Genomic DNA, 20,596 nt, shown 5'->3' on the forward strand with positions numbered 1-20,596 from the left:
CACACGCCAGTTAAAATACCAATAACATTACAGTTTGGTGTGCACTTTCAACCAATACAATTCAGTATCTTTTCAATCCTTAGTTTGTGTGTTTATTGCTAATACACACAGATGTAGAGAGTCCTTGACATTTTAGCATAAAATGTTCAGTAAACATCCTTATCTTCCCTAACCACAAACACACCCAGAAGTGGGTCTCAATACTTACTTATGTTTGATTAAGCAGATGATGTGGAGATGCTGGCGTTGGACTGGGGTAAACACAGCAAGAAAACACATTGGGGAGACCATGCAGACGCTACGACAATGGATGAATGAACACCGCTGGACAATCACCAAGCAAGAGTGTTCTCTTCCGGTTAAGGAACACTTCAGCGGTCATGGGCATTCGGCCTCTGATCTTCGGGTAAGTGTTCTCCAAGGCAACCTTCATGACACACGACAATGCAGAGTCGCTGAGCAGAGACTGATAGCCAGGTTCCGCACATATGAGAACGGCCTCAACCGGGATCTTGGGTTGATGTCACACTATCTGTAACCCCCACGACTTGCCTGGGCTTGCAAAATCTCACTAACTGTCCTGGCTGGAGACAATACACATCTCTTTAACCTGTGTTTAACCCTCTCTCCACTCACATTGTCTGTACCTTTAAGACTTGATTACCTGTAAAGACTCGCATTCCAACCATTATTTTGTAAATTGAGTTTGTGCCTTTATATGCCCTGTTTGTGAACAGAACTCCCACTTACCTGATGAAGGAGCAGCACTCCGAAAGCTAGTGGCTTTTGCTACCAAATAAACCTGTTGGACTTTAACCTGGTGTTGTTCGACTTCTTACTGTGATTAAGCAGACCCACACCTTTCATCTGCTAACGGCTGACTCCAACTCCCACACTTCCCCCGCTTTTGCCCTTTAAGGACAATCCAATGGGCCCTCCATGTGCTCAATGCGCATTAGTTTCTCAACTTCTTCCTCAGCTGATTTGTAGACCGGGAGGAGATGGGGAGCTTGGCTGTAGGTAGAACCACGAGGGTGGCAAATAGAGAAGGTGCAGCAAAGGAAAGTTGGATAACAACATACTGGACAATGAGCAAGCAAGGCCCACAAGGTATTTGAGATGGGTTTTGAAAAAGACTCCAAACCACCCGCCAATGTTTGGAAGCGAACCCCACCAGTCAAAAGGCTTTTCCTGAGCACCTGAGTGCAGGAGATGCACCTGCTCCTGAATGGTGTGCATATTTGTCTCAATCCTATTACCCTCATTGACGTGAAAGCAGCATGTCTCATCGACAGCTGCACAAACTCCCCCTTCCGCCGCTAATAAGAAATAAAGGGCCATGTGGTTCTCAAGCACCACCTTAGAAAGAGACCAAATCTCTGACTATGGACTCTGAATGACTTCCACAGGCCTATTTTCAATTAGCTCCATGATAGCAGAAATATTAATAATGGCCTTTTCTAATTCTGAGGCACCAAGACCTGGGAGGAGGGCTCGGACAAACTGGTGGAAAGTGGCATTATGGGTGACAAAGCTAGAGCCGACTATGGCAAGGTCTGCAAGACATAACAGGCTACAAGATTACAACAGCATAAACATATGGATAATATTGGAATAGTGTAGGTTAAATTGTAGGTTAGATGGGCTTTAGATTGGTTTCACAGGTCGGCGCAACATCGAGGGCCGAAGGGCCTGTACTGCGCTGTAATGTTTTATGTTCTAAGACGAAGGCATGTAAAATCGCCAGCACCAACACGCCCCTCCCTTGTGAGCTCAATGCATTCTATGTCCGTTTTGAGCAAGAGGTCAGCGAGAGCATGCCCTCCACCCTGGGAGCCCCAGATGAACCTGTATCTGAGGTCACCATTGCAGATGCCAGGATAAGAAATAAAGGGCCATGTGGTTCTCAAGCACCACTTTAGAAAGAGACCAAATCTCTGACTGTGGACCCTGAGTGAAAGTCAACTCACGGAAAGTGATTGGCCTGGATTAAGTACCCGGATGCGCACTCAGATCCTGTGTGGACCAACTGGCGGGAGTATTTGCAGACATCTTCAATGTCTCTTTACAACAATCTGAGGTCCCTATCTGCTTCAAGACGACGACGATCATCCTGGTACTAAAGAAATGCTAAGCAGCGTGCCTTAATGGCTATCGTCCAGTGGCTCTGACATCCATCATTATGAAATGCTTTGAAGGGTTAGTTGTAGCACAAATCAATTCCAGCCTCCCGGATTGCCTGGATCCACTACACAGTTCGCCTACTGCCGCAACAGGTCCATAGCAGACGCCATCTCCCTGGCCCTGCACTCAACCCTGGAACACCTAGATAACAAAGACACCTATGTCAGACTCCTATTTATTGACTACAGCTCAGCCTTCAACACCATTATTCCTATGAAACTCATCTCCAAATTCCGTGGCCTGGGGCTCGGCTCCTCCCTCTGCGACTGGATCCTGAAATTAGAATCATGGAATAGAATTCTACAGTGCAGAAGGCCATTCAGCCCAAGTCTGCACCGACCACAATCCCACCCAGGTCCTATCCCCATTTACCCTAGCTAATCCCCCTGACACTAAGGGTCAATTTATCATGGCTAATTCACCTAACCTGCACATCTTTGTACTGTGGGAGGCAACCCACGAAGACACGGAGAGATCGTGCAAACTCTACAGACAGTGAATCAAGCCGGGGATCAAACCCGGGTCCCTGGTACTGTGAGGCAGCAGTGCTAACCAATTGTGCCACCTTGCCGCCCCACTTCCTAACTCAGAACTTTCTAACCCACAGACTGTAATCAGTAAAGGTAGGCAACATGACCCTCCTCCATGATCATCCTCAACACTGGTGCCCCACAAGGCTGTGTCCTCAGCCCCTTACTATACTCCTTATACACCTATGACTGTGTGGCCAAATTTCCCATCAGTTTGATTTTCAAGTTTGCTAATGACACCTCTGTAGGGGGTCGGATCTCAAACAATGACCAGACAGGAAGTACAGGAATGAGGTAGAAAATCTGGTGAACTGGTGCGACAATAATCGCTCCCTCAATGTCAACAAAACAAAAGAGATTGTCATAGAATTCAGTAAGTGTAGGGGAGAACATGCCCCTGTCTACATCAATGGGGACGAAGTAGAAAGGGTCGAGAGTTTCAAGTTTTTAGGTGTCCAGATCACCAATAACCTGCCCTGGTCCCCCCATGCCAATACTATAGTTAAGAAAGCCCACCAACGCCTCTACTTTCTCAGAAGACTAAGGAAATTTGGCATGTCAGCTACGACTCTCACCAATGTTTACAAATGTACCATAGAAAGCATTCTTATTGGTTGTATCACAGCTTGGTATGGCTCCTGCTTTGCCCAAGACCGCAAGAAACTACAAAAGGTCACGAATGTAGCCCAATCCATCACGCAAACCAGCCTCCCATCCATTGACTCTGTCTACACTTCCCGCTGCCTCAGAAAAGCAGCCAGCATAATCAAGGACCCCATGCACCCTGGACATACTCTCGTATGGCGGCACGGTAGCACAGTGGTTAGCACTGCTGCTTCACAGCTCCAGGGTCCCGGGTTCGATTCCCGGCTCGGGTCACTGTCTGTGTGGAGTTTGCACGTTCTCCTCGTGTCTGCGTGGGTTTCCTCCCACAGTCCAAAGATGTGCGGGTTAGGTTGATTGGCCAGGTTAAAAATTGCCCCTTAGAATCCTAAAATGCGTAGGTTAGAGGGATTAGTGGGTAAATATGTGGGGGTAGGGCCTGGGTGGGATTGTGGTCGGTGCAGACTCGATGGGCCGAATGGCCTCCTTCTGCACTGTAGGGTTTCTATGAAATATTCTATGAAATATCTTCCACCTTCTTCCGTCGTAAAAATGATACAAAAGTGTGAGGTCACGTACCAACCGACTCAAGAACAGTTTCTCCTCTGTTGCCATCAGATTTTTGAATGGACCTACTTCGCACTAATTTAATCTTTTTCTACACCTTGGTTACGACTACATTCTGCACTCTCTCCTTTCCTTCTCTATAAACGGTATGCCTGGTCTGTACAGCGTGCAAGAAACAATATTTTTCACTGTATACTAATACATGTGACAATAATAAATCAGATCAAATCAAATCAAACTAATGGATTCTGGGGCGACCATCTGTAATGCCCCACAGATTCTAAGTGGTTGTGGAGGCAGTGGATGGTTAGGCGCTTGACCCCAAAAGCCTCAGGAACAATATGGCCTATGGCATTTTCACCTCGATCTTGCTTTGGCATGGGATGTACAAGTGGTTAAGATTGTGAAACAACGGTCTTGTTTCCGGTGCGAGATGTGAAGAGAATATGCAATTGGATTAGCTTAAAATCATTTAGCTGAGAGGTAGCTCAATAGCAAAGCCTTCTTCAAACCATCTCATCAGGAGCATTTCTGAGTTTTCTTCATTGGATCATCTTATGTAATTTATCAAAAAAAATGGATTTTTACTGTATGCATTTGAATCACATCATGTTCCTGATTTTAAAAAGCACTTATTTTAAATGAACTGGGCTATTAAAGGATGAGGGATGGTTATTTGACAATTGAATGAAGTCATGCTAGCCCCTATTCCAACCCATGATGTCAAGTATCCATTCATGCACATATAACTCTGTAACAGTGCTTCCTTCAAACAAAGAGGTTAAGCTATTCAATATCAAAACACAATATACTTAAAAAGCAAAAATTTACAAGGATTTGGGAAATAGTAGCAACATGGGATAAATTGAATTCTTTCAAAAGGTCAGAATAGACATGATGGGTCAAATGGCTCTCTTTGTGATTTGTGATTGATATACTGAAAGAATCTTAACTGTAGCAAAAAACAAAGAGTAACATTTCACTGTTAACCTGTGTTTATGATGTGGAGATGCCGGTGTTGGACTGGGGTAAACCTGTATTTATGCCATTGCTTTCTTTACAAATCTCTTGGTGCTTACCTGTGCTGAAGGAGTGTGACATCTTCCTTGAGACCCATTTCACCTTGCAGGTTTGTTTGGAATTCCACAGGTGTTTGTTGTAGCTCAGTCTGCCAGTGGGAAATGTCACTACACTGCTGCTCCAGCAAGCTCTCTTCTCGTGATCTGCTAGAATTCAGAGTAACAAAGAATTGTTTTCAAAAGGGATCTGACAGAAAAGTACGCAATTCACTTGTAGATTAAACAAATATCTGACTTCACATATTTATTTGAATTTGTAATAACTTCATTCTTTCAGCTGGTGAATGAGGGATTGATTACATGATGAGGGAGCAAGGCAACAATCCACAAAAAGCTTAATTGAAATAGTTATCAAAAATATAAAATTCTGAAATATAAGTCTTTGAATTTCTTTGTTTAGGATATAAAATGTTCAATGCAATACATACGAGACTGATGCAACTCAGCTGCTATAACCAGCTGTAACTGAGATCACAAACTCACCTGAATATATTATTACTGAGCACATTGTGTACATTGTGGCCAAACGGGCCATCTAAAATGGCGATTTGTAAAGCACTCTGGGACAATTGGGCAAGAACTAAAACGACAGGCCGCAGCCTAAAAGACAGAGATAAACAGGCTACAACCCAGACAAGTGAATACACAGGATATGGGTCATCTCCAGGACAAAAGGAACTTTCTGGTCAAACTGGGTTGTTTACCAGACATAGGGGCGCCGTAACCCCTTATTTGGGAGGGTGGTGTGTATTCTACGTGCCCCCAGCACCGACAGACATGGCTGTTGGGGAAACACCCAGAGATTGGTGTGGCAGCACCCAATTGGACTTTATCGATCAGGGTGATCAAGTCCTGATCGATTGATTGGCAATGGCCAAAAGGGGCACGAAAATCAACATGGTATAAAGGGTGCTGCGCAACCAAGAATCTCTCTCTCTCTCTGACCCCACGAACGAGCTACAACAACGGTGACTGTCGCCAGCGACAACCAGCACGGAGAGCCACCACACCCGAGAAGGAAGGAAGACCAGAGCCAGAGTGCTCTGGTCAAAGGACCAGACTACGCAGAGGACGACAGAGACCAGCGCACAGATAAAGGCCAATATCTGCTTGGGTACTTGCCAGTCATGCAAAGTTAAGTTAAGGTCTTGTATTGGACTTGAACTCTAGTATTTTCTGTAAGATAACTTATTGTTGGTTGGGTGGGTGATTATTGATTGTGTGTTTTAAATAAATATTGGTTGTACTAACCAGATGTCTACTCGCAGTTATTTGTCCACCGTATAAGGGTTAAAACAGACTGTGCGGCAGGCACAACAATTGGCGACTCCACCGGGACATCAACAAGAAATAACTTTGTTGCTCTGATATCGAATCCCACAGAATCTATATTGAACAATTATTTAAAACTCAGAGCCAACAGGTGTAAACTCCTTATTGGACAAATAACTGCTTTCGGGAAATTGTTTATTGTGCATGCATAGTTACTAACAAGGAGGATAGGGTAAACTCCATTGGTTTGCATTAGAATCCGGAGGGATTAGGACCGGAACATGGTCCAATGCCGTACCCGCAGTCCAATCAACTCCCTACCCCTTGTCGTTGAATATAGAATGGCAGGAAACAGCACAGAGACAGAGAAGTGTCCCATATGGGAAACAAAAATCAGGGAATTTATTAAGAAGAAAGGGTGGCCCCTATGGGTAGAATTTTGTGCCAATACTGAGACGGGACCGGGATCCCTAGGGCAGAAGTATTGGGACAATCTGAGGAAAGTTCAGGGAAAACAGGCAGGCAAATGTGAGAAAGCGACTGCCAGGGTGAGCTGCTTAAGACAGCTGCTAGGAACAGAAGAGGAGTTAAACACAGTTTGTAAGGAACTGGAGGAATCGAAGCGGGCACAGGAGGAAAAGGAGGAGGAGATTAAGAAACTAAAGGAACAACAGCAGGAGAGGATAGAGCAGATAAGAGCCGAAAAGGACAGAGAGGTAGATGAATTAAGGAGAACCAACCAGGCAAACTTATTACATCTGGGCAATTTTCAAACCCAGTATGAAAGAGCCTTTCAAGACGCCCAGCGCGCTGTCTTGGCCAAAGGTGAAGCCGTGCAGGCAGTAGCACAATTGGAAGCCAAGTGCACTGATCTGCAGGTGGCAATAAAAGGGCTACATCAAGTCAGTAAAGAACAGAGACAGGCAACCGCTGACCACTCCAAATGCCAGTGAGAAATTTCATGGCTGGAATCCCTATTATCGGTTCAAAACGGATTTATGTGAACCTTCGGGACAGTAGAGGAAGAGGAGATAGAGAATGTGGATTGGGGAGAGTTAAAAGGGAATGCTTGACTTTACGTTACGCAAACCGAGGATTGGGGTCCACCACCATCTTTCCCAGGGGAAGTCATATCCACCGAGGCCCCAGATTCACCTCCAGTACCGAGACGCTTAGCTCAAGTCTGGGAACAGGAAGTTCAGGGAGCCCCAATGTCACGGTCAGAAAGGGAAGCGAGAATGCTTCCGATGAGGGCTAGCCAGGGTCCAGTATGGAGGAACGAGGGTAGAGGGGATCACCAACACCAGAGAGGTACAGCTCCACCTTACACAGCAGCCCCAGGGAGAGATAGAGGGATATGTTTTAATTGCAGGCAGCCAGGACACTTCGCCCGAGATTGTAGGAGACCCCCGCCACCATATACACGGTCCCCGAGACCACCAGGACCACCAACTCCACCAGTTAGGGCAGCTCCTAGGTACGAGAGAGAACACTGCCCACCAGCGATGGAAGGTCCCAGTCACCCCATGCATACCGTAAGCACGAGCCCATCACTGTATCCAACTGTCCCTGCCTATGGAACCCTAGATTGACGGTGCCCAGCCTCCCCAACCTGGATCTGAAGCACCAGTGGGATAGCGTAGGGAGACCCCTAGTTAACGGCGAGGTAAGAGGCCACCTCATAGAATTCCTTTGGGATGCCGGAGGCTCCCGAACTACCCTGAATGTATCAAAATTAAAAACAGACATCCCTTGGCCAACTTTGGGCACAATTACACTTGGTGGATTCACACGATACATGCAGGAGGGACGCATTACAGCCCCTGTACAGGTCCGCCTAGGTAACATTGTGAGACCATCCAGTGGTGATAGTTGACCTTCCCCAAACGCTGAACACATCCTGGGGTCTAATTATATAAATAAATGTAATCGTTCATTCGATCCAGCTAATCGATGCATTTGGCAGATGGCTACGATTAGCAGAGCGCCATCAATCATTCCAGTCGGGACATATGCTAATAGAGTTAGCACAATAGGGGAATTCTGGTTTGATCCCTTAGCGATTAGCAGTGATCCAGCCATCAGGGAGGTGCTTCAAAGAAACAATGGGGTGTTGGTGCGGCATAAACATGATTGTGGCCAGAGACCTGGGAGGTGTTAATTGAAGGGCGGGAGTCGAAACCAGAGACAGTACGGTTTCCCCAGACAGGCAGAGGGAGAGGTTGCCAAAGGAATTGATAGTCTATGACAGCAGGGGGTGTTGAGACAAGTAGCATCCACAAATAATGTGCCGATATGGCCAGTGAAGAAGATAGATGGATCATGGAGGTTAACGGTCGAATTAAATAAGGTTACCCCACTCACGGCCCCCACAGTAGCCACAAGCCCCGTCACCATGATGAGATAGGGAGCCCAGGCAAAGTTTTTCACAGTGCTAGATATTACCTTCTGGTCCATCCCTTTAAATCGGTCTTGCCAGTACAAGTTTGCCTTTACCTTCCAAGGACAGCAATACACTTGGACTTGCCTACCACAGGGTTTCCATAATTCCCCGTCCATCTTTCACAGGCGACTAGCTACCGGACTAGAAAAGTTTTCCCGGCCCGAGTGTTTGGTCCAATATGTAGATGATTTATTGTTACAGACTAATACCAAAGAGGAGCATATAACATTACTGGATGAATTACTCGCACTGCTCCACTCATTAGGCTGCAAAGTCAACCCAAAAAAGACCCAAATTTTGCGATCCATGGTTACATACCTAGGATGTGGAGATGCCGGCGTTGGACTGGGGTAAACACAGTAAGAAGTCTCACAACACCAGGTTAAAGTCCAACAGGTTTATTTGGTAGCAAATACCATAAGCTTTCGGAGCACTGCTCCTTCGTCAGATGGAGTGGAAATGTGCTCTCAAACAGTGCACAGACACAGAAATCAAGTTACAGAATACTAATTAGAATGCAAATCTCTACAGCCAGCCAGGTCTTAAAGGTACAGACAATGTGGGTGAAGGGAGCATTCAACACAGGTTAAAGAGATGTGTATTGTCTCCAGACAGAACAGCTAGCGAGATTTTGCAAGACCAGGGGGCAAGCTGTGGGGGTTACTGATAATGTGACATAGACTGTTCTCTTCCTGTGGGGGAGCACTTCAGCAGTCACGGGCATTCAGCCTTGGATCTTCAGGTAAGCGTTCTTCAAGGCGGCCTTCACGACACACGACAGCGCAGAGTCTCTGAGCAGAAACTGATAGCCAAGTTCCGCACACATGAGGACGGCCTAAACCGGGATGTTGGATTTATGTCACATTATCAGTAACCCCCACAGCTTGCCCCCTGGTCTTGCAGAATCTCACTAGCTGTTCTGTCTGGAGACAATACACTTCTCTTTAACCTGTGTTGAATGTTCCCTCCACCCACATTGTCTGTACCTTTAAGACCTGGCTGGCTGTAGAGATTTGCATTCTAATCAGTATTCTGCAACTTTATTTTGTGTCTCTGTGCCCTGTTTGAGAGCACATTTCCACTCCATCTGACGAAGGAGCAGTGCTCCGAAAGCTCAAGGTATTTGCTACCAAATAAACCTGTTGGACTTTAACCTGGTGTTGTGAGACTTCTTACTGTACATACCGAGGTACAGTGATTACCCATGGGAAGAGGGAGATCGAACAGAAAAGGATAGACTCCATAGTGCACCTCCCACTGCCCCGGGATGTGAGTGCCCTCCGATCTTTCCTAGGTCTAGTAGGGTACTGTCGGAACCAGAGACGGCTTCGCCACCAAGGCAGCCCCACTGTCCGAATTGCTGAAGAAAAACGCAACCTGGAAGTGCACTGCGCAGCACACAGCTGCAGTAACCGATTTAAAGCGCGCCCTCGCCACAGCGCCAGCCTTACTAGTCCCTGACCCAGATCTACCATACACCTTAGAGGTTGCAGCCACTAACCACACACTTTCAGCAGTATTATTACAAGAAAGACATGGTAGACCAGGCCTAGTAGCCTACGCCTCACGAGTATTGGACCCAGTCGAACAAGGCTTCTCCGGGTGTGAACGACATCTGCTTGCGGTATTTTGGGCCGTGCAGCATTTTGCCGATATCACCGGACTGAACCCAATAACCATCCTCACTGAACACACCCCAACCCAGCTTCTGCTGGATGGCCACCTTAAAGACGGCTCAGTAAGCCAGGTCCGCGCTGCCCGTTGGACACGACTACTGCAGGGTAGGGACATCACTGTAAAGCGAACCAAAGTTCCCACTTTCCTGGCAGATAATTTAAATTATGGGGGAGATCTGCAGGAATGTCAGGTTATAGCCACAAAGGACCCCACAGGTCCGTTTATCCCGAAACAACAGGAGAGACGATCAGGGACAAAACAGACAGCCACCCAACGGACAGACTCAGCCATGAGAATTTATGTAGACGGTTCATCCACCATAGAGAATGGGACCAGAATCACAGGATGTGGCATTTATGTGGAAAATCAACAGGGACAGCCACAAATAGAACTCACTCTCAAACTACCCAGCCATTTGAGTGCTCAAGCTGCCGAACTAGCAGCAGTCGCCTACGTAGTGAGTCACCCAGACCTATTTCCAACCCCTGCCAACACACACTCCGATAGTATGTACGTGTGCAACAGCCTGACTGAGTTCCTACCGTTATGGGAAGCCAGAGGCTTCGTATCTGCGGACGGAAAGCCCCTACCATCAGCCCCCTTATTAAAATATGTTCTGCGGGCCACCGAAGGGTGCACATGTGTGATTATTAAGGTTAGAAGCCACCACAGGACCTCCCCACCTGGTAACTGTAAGGCTGATGCACGAGCCAAGGCCGGTGCTCGTACAGGACAATTTTGGCAGCCACCTGTAGGAGAACGGGTAAACGCTGTGACCATTTGCCAAACCAATACAGCCACTTTAGGTCTTTGAAGTGGAGAATATAGGGACTATCCATGAGGTTATCTGGATATGCCACGACGGCACTTTACCATACGCAGTGGAGAAAGAAGGGAGACTCATAGGCACTACTCTGGACAGATGTCAGCAAACTGATGAAATAATCGCATGCCTCTACCCAGTTTACTTAAACGAGCATGCACTGTGTGGCTTCAGAACAAACACTCGCCTAAATTGCTCAGCAGAAGCTCGTAGCCTGGACACAGACATAACTCGGGTAGCTTACAAGGGAGCAGGGGGATATTATTTCAGGGAGGTGGTGAGACAGTATCAGTATGGCACGACACATTGTAACATTACTAACACTACATTCTGCATCAAACCAGACATACCAGCCAGAGTGGGCCTCATTCAACTAATAAACATCCATAAGAGGGAGAGGGTAGATTTGAACGCCACTGACGAGCTCCGACAGACTCTAGGGGAGTACCATGAGAAATATGACAAGCCTAAAATTCCAGCCGAAGGAATTGAACCTGATTCGGGCAAAATTGGCTACAGCCCACAGAACCTTCACCAAAGTAGTACAGCAGACCCAAGAGGTGAAAAGGAGAATTAAAGAAATTAAAGTCACCTCTTGGTGGGATGACCTTTGGAACTGGGGCTCAAACATCCAAATCCATCCATTTGTTCGCATAATGTCACATCTGGCAGTATTACTGATTTTGTTCACCCTGGTATATCTAATCATCCTCACAGTCCAATTCAGCCGATGGAAAAAGAGGATCATCCGGAGGCAGGATGTAGGGTCTGCCCTTGAACCATGGTCCCCTCTAAATCAGTAAAGTAATGTTTACAGGAAGCCTGCCATTTTGCGATTTGTACTAATGAGCCGTTGGAAATCCTACTACCAAAATGTGCCTCAGATCTGCGAATACTTTATTGTAATGTTTGTTTGAATGTTGGTTTATAATTAGCTTATTGCAATAATGGGGTTTAGAATATGTGGTTGTTTGTATTTGTGGAGTGCTGTTACCTGTAGCTTCTGGAATGTCAATATGTTGTAGGAATGTATTATTACTGTGCATGGCATTGCCTGGGCCTTACTTGACTGTTGAGTGACTGGGGAATTCCTGACAGATACTGGTCCTGAGTTTGTGATCCATCACGCTTCGCGTTCAGGATCAAAGGGGGGGGGGACTGTGGCCAAACAGGCCATCTAAGATGGTGATTTGTAAAGCACCCTGGGACAACTGGGCAAGAACTAAAACACAGTAAGAAGTTTAACAATACCAGGTTAAAGTCCAACAGGTTTATTTGGTAGCAAAAGCCACACAAGCTTTCGAGGCTCTGAGCCCCTTCTTCAGGTGAGTGGGAATTCTGTTCACAAACAGAACTTATAAGACACAGACTCAATTTACATGAATAATGGTTGGAATGCGAATACTTACAACTAATCCAGTCTTTAAGAAACAAAACAATGGGAGTGGAGAGAGCATCAAGACAGGCTAAAAAGATGTGTATTGTCTCCAGACAAGACAGCCAGTGAAACTCTCCAGGTCCACGCAACTGTGGGAGTTACAAATAGTGTGACATAAATTCTGATTCTAGGATCGCATGATAAAGACTCAGGAGGAAAAAAGCAGAAATATTTATGTGAAATAGTGTGACATAAACCCAATATCCCGGTTGAGGCCGTCCTTGTGTGTGCGGAACCTGGCTATCAGTTTCTGCTCCGCGACTCTGCGCTGTCGTGTGTCGCGAAGGCCGCCTTGGAGAACGCTTACCCGAATATCAGAGGCCGAATGCCCGGCCTCTGATATTCGGGTAAGCGTTCTCCAAGGCGGCCTTCGCGACACACGACAGCGCAGAGTCGCGGAGCAGAAACTGATAGCCAGGTTCCGCACACACAAGGACGGCCTCAACCGGGATATTGGGTTTATGTCACACTATTTCACATAAATATTTCTGCTTTTTTCCTCCTGAGTCTTTATCATGCGATCCTAGAATCAGAATTTATGTCACACTATTTGTAACTCCCACAGTTGCGTGGACCTGCAGAGTTTCACTGGCTGTCTTGTCTGGAGACAATACACATCTTTTTAGCCTGTCTTGATGCTCTCTCCACTCCCATTGTTTTGTTTCTTAAAGACTGGATTAGTTGTAAGTATTCGCATTCCAACCATTATTCATGTAAATTGAGTCTGTGTCTTATAAGTTCTGTTTGTGAACAGAATTCCCACTCACCTGAAGAAGGGGCTCAGAGCCTCGAAAGCTTGTGTGGCTTTTGCTACCAAATAAACCTGTTGGACTTTAACCTGGTGTTGTTAAACTTCTTACTGTGTTTACCCCAGTCCAACGCCGGCATCTCCACATCAAGAACTAAAACGACAGGCTACAACCTAAAAGACAGAGATAAACAGGCTGCAACCCAGACGAGTGAATACACAGGATATGGGTCATCTCCAGGACAAAAGGAACTTTCTGGTCAAACTGGGTTGTTTACCAGACATAGGGGCGCCGTAACCCCTTATTTGGGAGGGAGGTGTGTATTCTACGTGCCCCCAGCACCTACAGACATGGCCGTTTGGGACACACCCAGAGATTGGTGTGGCAGCACCCGATTGGACTTTATCGATCAGGGTGATCAAGTCCTGATCGATTAATTGGCAATGGCCAAAAGGGGCGCGAAACCCAACGGGGTATAGAGGGTGCTGCGCAACCAAGAATCTCTCTCTCTCTCTGACCCCACGAACGAGCTACAACAATGGTGACCGTCGCCAGCGACGACCAGCACGAGGAGAGCCACCACACCCGAGAAGGAAGGAAGACCAGTGCCAGAGTGTCAGACCAGACCACACAGAGTGAGACCGAGACCAATGCACAGATAAAGGACAATATCTGCTTGGGTACTTGTCAGTCACGCAAAGTTAAATCAAGGTCTCGTATTGGACTTGAACTGTAGTATTTTCTGTAAGATAACTTATTGTTGGTTGGGTGGGTGATTATTGATTGTGTGATTAAATAAATATTGTTGTACTAACAAGACGTCTACTCGCAGTTATTTGTCCACCGTATAAGGGTTAAAACAGACTGTGCAGCAGGTACAACATTCATTACCATATGAACAGAGCCAGCTTTTGTGCAGATTCTTCCATCCTTTATTTATATTACAACAAATCCCTCCTTCTTTTTGTCACTACATATCTTTACTTGGCTCAATTTCTTAATTTTAAATTCTAAGAGGAATATTGCTTGAATTGGATAACAGAGATAAATTAATAGTTAAAAACTGTATCTCGTCATGTTTAAGTATTCTTCAATCAGTAACTGTTAAGCTAATTCATTTTTTAACAGTTAAATTGTATTGTTAAATAAAGTTTGTTTTGATAAAAAGCTTCCGAGTGTGTCAATAAAATCACATCTAGAATGAAACACCTTTTCCTCACATTAATGCCAAAAATAGCAAATTGTTGGAGTCTATTGGCCAAAATTCTCCAGCCATTCATGCCCTGCCGCGGCTGCCAGCCAATTGGCACTCAGCCAAATTTCTGCTCACTGCAGCGGGACTAGAGAATCCAGCTGACATGACCAGCCGAAGAAACACACCCAATATACCTTCGGTTTCTGATCTGGTACCTTAACACTATCTATATTTACCCTGTTATGCCCTGTAAGAACTCTAAGTTTCAATGAGATCATCTCTAATTCTTTGAAACCCAAGAGAATACAGGCACAGTTTCTCAATCTCTCTTCATAGGATAATCTAACCATCCTCAGGAATAGTCTGGTGAACCTCTGTTGTACTCCCTCTATGGCAAATATATATATTTCCTTAAAGAGACCAAAACTGTACACAACACTCCACAGTTTCTGATTGTAGGATTAAGGAAAACATCAAATAACTAGCACCCATTTAAGTTTCACATACGTTGCTAGAATGGAATGTAATTTTCCAAATATATTGTAATGAAATAATGGAGTTCAAAAGGAAAGCTTTGTGAACAGCAAGATTCCAGAAGCAGCAGACATGAAAGACTAGTTAAACTGTTCTGATGTTGCCGGCGAAACAATAAATGCTGGACATGATATCAGGAGATCTTGTTGGTACGTTGTGTCATAGATTTACAAATTTCTATCTGAACAGGTAGACAGGGCCTCAGTTTAGCATTTAATCTGTATTGTAGCACCTCTTACATAGGAATAGGAGTAGGACATTCAATTAGATGACTGTATACCACAGTGTCATTTATTCACCTTTTCTCCATAACCCTCATTATACCCTTACTTAACAAAAATCTATCAATTTCAGTCTTGAAAATTTCAGTTGGCCTTCTGAGTTTCAGATTCCACCATTCCTTCCTAAGGTAAAACTGATTTAATTCCTTATAGGTCTTGCAGTAATTTTAAGATTAGGGCTTCTTGTTCTGCAATCCATCTGGGGGAATAGTTTCTCAGCACCCACCCTATCAAATCTCTTTACCAGTTTGAAGATGTAAACCATCTAAATTTAAGGGAATACATGCCCTGCTATCATTCTGATGAATCTGTACCTTCCTGTAACTTTCCAAGACCAAAACATCCTTCCAATAAAGGTATGATGTCCGAATATGAAAGCAGTAGTCCATAGGAGGTCTGACCAAGGTTGGTAAAAGCCAAAGTCAGAGTCATTATAGGTTAAAAGGAGGCCATTCCACTCAGAGTCCACACTGGCTCTCTGTAGAGCAATCCAGTTAATTTCATTCTCCCATCATTTCCGTCTCTTGATGTTACACTAACTTTGAGGTGAAGGTCAATATTCCATTAACCTTGTTATATCTGTTCACCAGTGATCTGTGCTATGGAGTAGCAAGCCCCTTTGTTCCTCCATAGATTTTAATCTGTACCCAGTAAGACAATATACCAGTTTGTCTTTGTTAATCCAAACTTTATCACCTCACTCTTCCCACAATGAACTTGTAACTACCTTAGGGCAATAGTTATTGGGGACTCGTTAGTTAGAGGGATAGATAGGAGGTTCTGTGGCAGCAAAAGAGACTCGAGGATGGTATGTTGCCTACAGGATGCCAGGGTCCGTGACGTCTCGGACCGTGTCTTCCAGATTCTTAAGGGGGAGGGGAAACAGTCACAAGTCGTGGTACACATTGGTACCAACGACATAGGTAAGAGAAGGGACGGGGATTTAAAACAGGAATTTCGGGAGCTGGGCTGGAAGCTGAGAGCCAAGACAAAACATATGGTCATCTCTGGTACGTTACCGGTGCCACGTGATAGCGAGTTGAGGAACAGGGAGAGAGTGCAGTTAAACATGTGGTTGCAGGGATGGTGTAGGAGGGTTTCAGATACGTGGATAATTGGAACACATTCTGGGGAAGATGGGACCTGTACAAACAGGACGGGGTGCACCTGAACCAGAGGGGCACCAATATCCTGGGAGGGAAATTGGCTACGGCTCTTCAGGGGGGTTTAAACTAATTTGTCAGGGGAGTGGGAAAAGGAGTTGTAGTCCAGAAGTCAGTGTTGAGAGTGGTGAGGTATTGGGGAAGGTATCAAGGTCAAGGGTGGGTACCGGTAGACAGGAAGGTGGGTTGAAGTGTGTCTACTTCAATGCAAGGAGCATCCGGAACAAAGTAGATGAACTTGGGGCGTGGATTGGTACTTGGGACTACGATGTTGTGGCCATTACGGAGACGTGGGTAGAACAAGGACAGGAATGGTTGTTGGACGTTCCGGGGTATAGATGTTTCAGTAAGTGTAGGGAAGCTGGTAAAAGAGGTGGAGGAGTGGCATTGTTAATCAAGGATAGTCTAACGGCTGCGGAAAGGCACTTCGAGGGGGATCTGCACACTGAGGTAATATGGGCTGAAGTTAGAAATAGGAAAGGAGCGGTCACGTTGTTAGGAGTTTACTATAGGCCCCCAAATAGTAATAGAGATGTGGAGGAAGAAATTGCTAAGCAGATTATGGATATGTGTGGGGGTCACAGGGTAGTTGTCATGGGGGACTTTAACTTTCCAAATATTGATTGGAACCTTTGTAGGTCAAATAGTTCGGATGGGGCAGTTTTTGTGCAGTGTGTGCAGGAGGGTTTCCTGACACAATATATGGATAGGCCGACAAGAGGTGAGGCCACATTGGATTTGGTACTGGGAAATGAACCGGGCCAAGTGTTAGATTTGGTTGTGGGAGAGCACTTTGGAGATAGTGACCACAATTCGGTGTCTTTTGTTATTGCAATGGAGAGGGATAGGGCCGTACGGCAGGGCAAGGTTTACAATTGGGGGAGAGGTAATTATGATGCGATTAGGCAAGAATTAGGGGGCATAAGATGGGAACAGAAACTGTCAGGGAAAGGCACTAATGAAAAGTGGAACTTTTTCAAGGAACAAATACTGGGTGTCCTTGATAGGTATGTCCCTGTCAGGCAGGGAGGAAATGGCCGAGTGAGGGAACCATGGTTCACGAAAGAGGTGGAATGTCTTGTGAAAAGGAAGAGGGAAGCTTATGTAGGGATGAGGAAACAAGGTTCAGATGGCTCGATTGAGGGTTACAAGTTAGCAAGGAATGAGCTGAAAAAGGGGCTTAGGAGAGCTAGGAGGGGACATGAGAAGTCCTTGGCGGGTCGGATCAAGGAAAACCCCAAGGCTTTTTACTCTTATGTGAGGAATAAAAGAATGACCAGGGTGAGGTTAGGGCCAGTCAAGGACAGTAGTGGGAACTTGTGTATGGAGTTAGTAGAGATAGGCGAGGTGATGAATGAATACTTTTCTTCAGTGTTCACCAAGGAGAGGGGCCATGTTTTTAAGGAAGAGAAGGTGTTACATGCTAATAGGCTGGTGGAAATAGTTGTTCGGAGGGAGGCTGTACTGGCAGTTTTGAATAAACTGAAGGTTGATAAGTCCCCTGGGCCTGATGAAATGTATCCTAGGATTCATTGAGAGGCAAGGCATGAGATTGCAGAGCCTTTGGCTTTGATCTTTGGGTCCTCACTGTCCACGGGGATGGTGCCAGAGGACTGGAGAGTGGCGAATGTTGTTCCTCTGTTTAAGAAAGGGAATAGAAATGACCCTGGTAATTATAGACCGGTTAGTCTTACTTCGGTGGTTGGAAATTGATGGAAAAGATCCTTAGGGATGGGATTTACGACCATTTAGAAAGATGCGGATTAATCCGGGATAGTCAGCACGGATTTGTGAAGGGCAAGTCATGCCTCACAAATTTGATTGAATTTTTTGAGGAGGTAACTAAGGATAGGCACATGGAGCACACCAGGATGACAGGGAATGGGATAGCTTGATCTTGGTTTCAGATAAAGCTCGGCACAACATCGTGGGCCGAAGGGCCTGTTCTGTGCTGTACTGTTCTATGTTCTATGTTAGGTAGTGGCATTGCCAATGGACTCATAAACCTGAAACCCAAGATAATGCTCTGAGGACCCAGGTTTGAATCAGAATTTGATTTCAATAAAAATCTGGAATTAAAAATCTAATGATGACCATGAAACCATTGGCCATTATTGTTAAAAACCCATCTGCTTCACTAATGTCCTTTAGGGAAGGAAATCTGGTGTCCTTACCTGGTCTGGTCTAAATATGATTCCAGATCCACGACAATGTGGTTGACACTTAACTGCCCTCTGAAATGGCCTAGTGAGACACTCAGTTCAAGGATCGTCAACAAACAGCTGGAGTCTGATGATGCAGCTGTGTAGAACGCTGGTTAGGCCACATTTGGAGTACTGCGTCCAATTCTGGTCGCCGCACTACCAGAAGGACGTGGAGGCGTTAGAGAGAGTGCAGAGAAGGTTTACCAGGATGTTGCCTGGTATGGAGGGTCTTAGCTATGAGGAAAGATTGGGTAAACTGGGGTTGTTCTCTCTGGAAAGACGGAGAATGAGGGGAGATCTAATAGAGGTGTACAAGATTATGAAGGGGATAGATAGGGTGAACGGTGGGAAACTTTTTCCCAGATCAGAAGTGACGTTCACGAGGGGTCACGGGCTCAAGGTGAGAGGGGCGAAGTATAACTCAGATATTAGAGGGATGTTTTTTACACAGAGGGTGGTGGGGGCCTGGAATGCGCTGCCAAGTAGGGTGGTGGAGGCAGGCACGCTGACATCGTTTAAGACTTACCTGGATAGTCACATGAGCAGCCTGGGAATGGAGGGATACAAACGATTGGTCTAGTTGGACCAAGGAGCGGCACAGGCTTGGAGGGCCGAAGGGCCTGTTTCCTGTGCTGTACTGTTCTTTGTTCTTTAAATGCTGACTAATCCATTTTTTCATTTCTTTTAATATCCAATGAAATATTATTCAAGAATTATGAAGTGCCAACTTAGATGGTGCATTCTCTCCTGGGCAAAGATTTCAACATACAATTTTTTGATTTAACGGTTAACATCTTTAGCTCTATTTAATGCACCCATGTTTCTTCTTGGCTTGAGTACAATGGAAAGACAAAGGTATATTGAAATGGCTTGGCAAATCTCACCGATTTGCAGTGGTTCATAATTTTTATGACTTTTTAAAAACATTTCATCAAGAAAGAACTCCCAGTTCAATTGATTTTTCTTCCAATAAGTTTTCAAATAATGAGTTATTCTTGAAAGAAATTTGATGCTTGAAATAGTGCAGCCACGACAACGAAGTATGGACCTGGGTGAAAAGTGAACCACTTGCACATGGGTGGCACAGTGGTTAGCACTGCTGCCTCACAGCGCCAGGGACCTGGGTTTAATTCCCAGCTTGGGTCACTGTCTGTGTGGAGTTTGCACATTCTCCCCATGGGTTTCCTCCGGGTGCTCTGGTTTCCTCCCACAGTCCAAAGATGGGTGGGTTAGGTAGACTGGCCATGCTAAAAATTGCCCCTTAGTGTCAGGGGGACTAGCTTGGGTAAATGCATGGGGTTGTCGGGATGGGGCTTGGGTTTGATTGTGGTCGGTGCAGACTTGATGGGCCAAGTGGCCTCCTTCTGCACTGTAGGATTCTATGAAATGCGTGGGGTTATGGGAATGGATTGGAGAGGTGGGTCTGGGTAAGATGCTCTTTCGGAGAGTCTGTGCAGACTCAATGGGCCAAATGGCCTCCTTCTGCACTGTAGAGATTCCATTAAAAAAGTCAGACCAGGAAGGGACTGCAGCATAAAAAGTTTGAAAAATCCTACGAATGCTGAGCTAATAAGGAAAAAAAAACTTTCATTCAAATAATGAAAGGGATCTTTCTCCATTGCACTGAACTACCAGCCTGATTGAGAGGTGAGAATATTGGAACGGAGCTCGAAAACGTGGTGTTAAATTGATTAGTGCTGAATCTCAATGGCAAGGATATTCAAAATGCAATGTGTGAATGGAAACCTACACATTGGGCACCTGCTGCATTTTGAGTATCCTCGCCATCAACAATTTTAAAACTATGCTTACAAGGTCCGTTCCAGTATTTTGTGATTCTTTTGGTCACCCAAG

The 20,596-nt window shown here is 45.5% G+C and overlaps 1 protein-coding gene across 1 annotated transcript in view; it reads right to left on the reverse strand.

Moving 5' to 3' along the window:
- Window positions 1-1,383: 1,383 nt before the first annotated feature.
- cep63 (centrosomal protein 63) overlaps window positions 1,384-20,596 on the reverse strand; it is an 87,711-nt gene continuing 68,498 nt past the window's right edge. Inside the window, exons 9-10 of the mRNA XM_078210135.1 lie at window positions 4,964-5,110; window positions 1,384-1,573 (exon numbers count right to left, since the gene is read on the reverse strand). Coding sequence (XP_078066261.1) covers window positions 1,384-1,573; window positions 4,964-5,110 — 337 coding nt within the window. The remainder of the gene's footprint in view (window positions 1,574-4,963; window positions 5,111-20,596) is intronic.

Source organism: Mustelus asterias, chromosome 3, assembly GCF_964213995.1.
Source record: "Mustelus asterias chromosome 3, sMusAst1.hap1.1, whole genome shotgun sequence".
NCBI classification, from domain to species: Eukaryota; Metazoa; Chordata; class Chondrichthyes; order Carcharhiniformes; family Triakidae; genus Mustelus; species Mustelus asterias.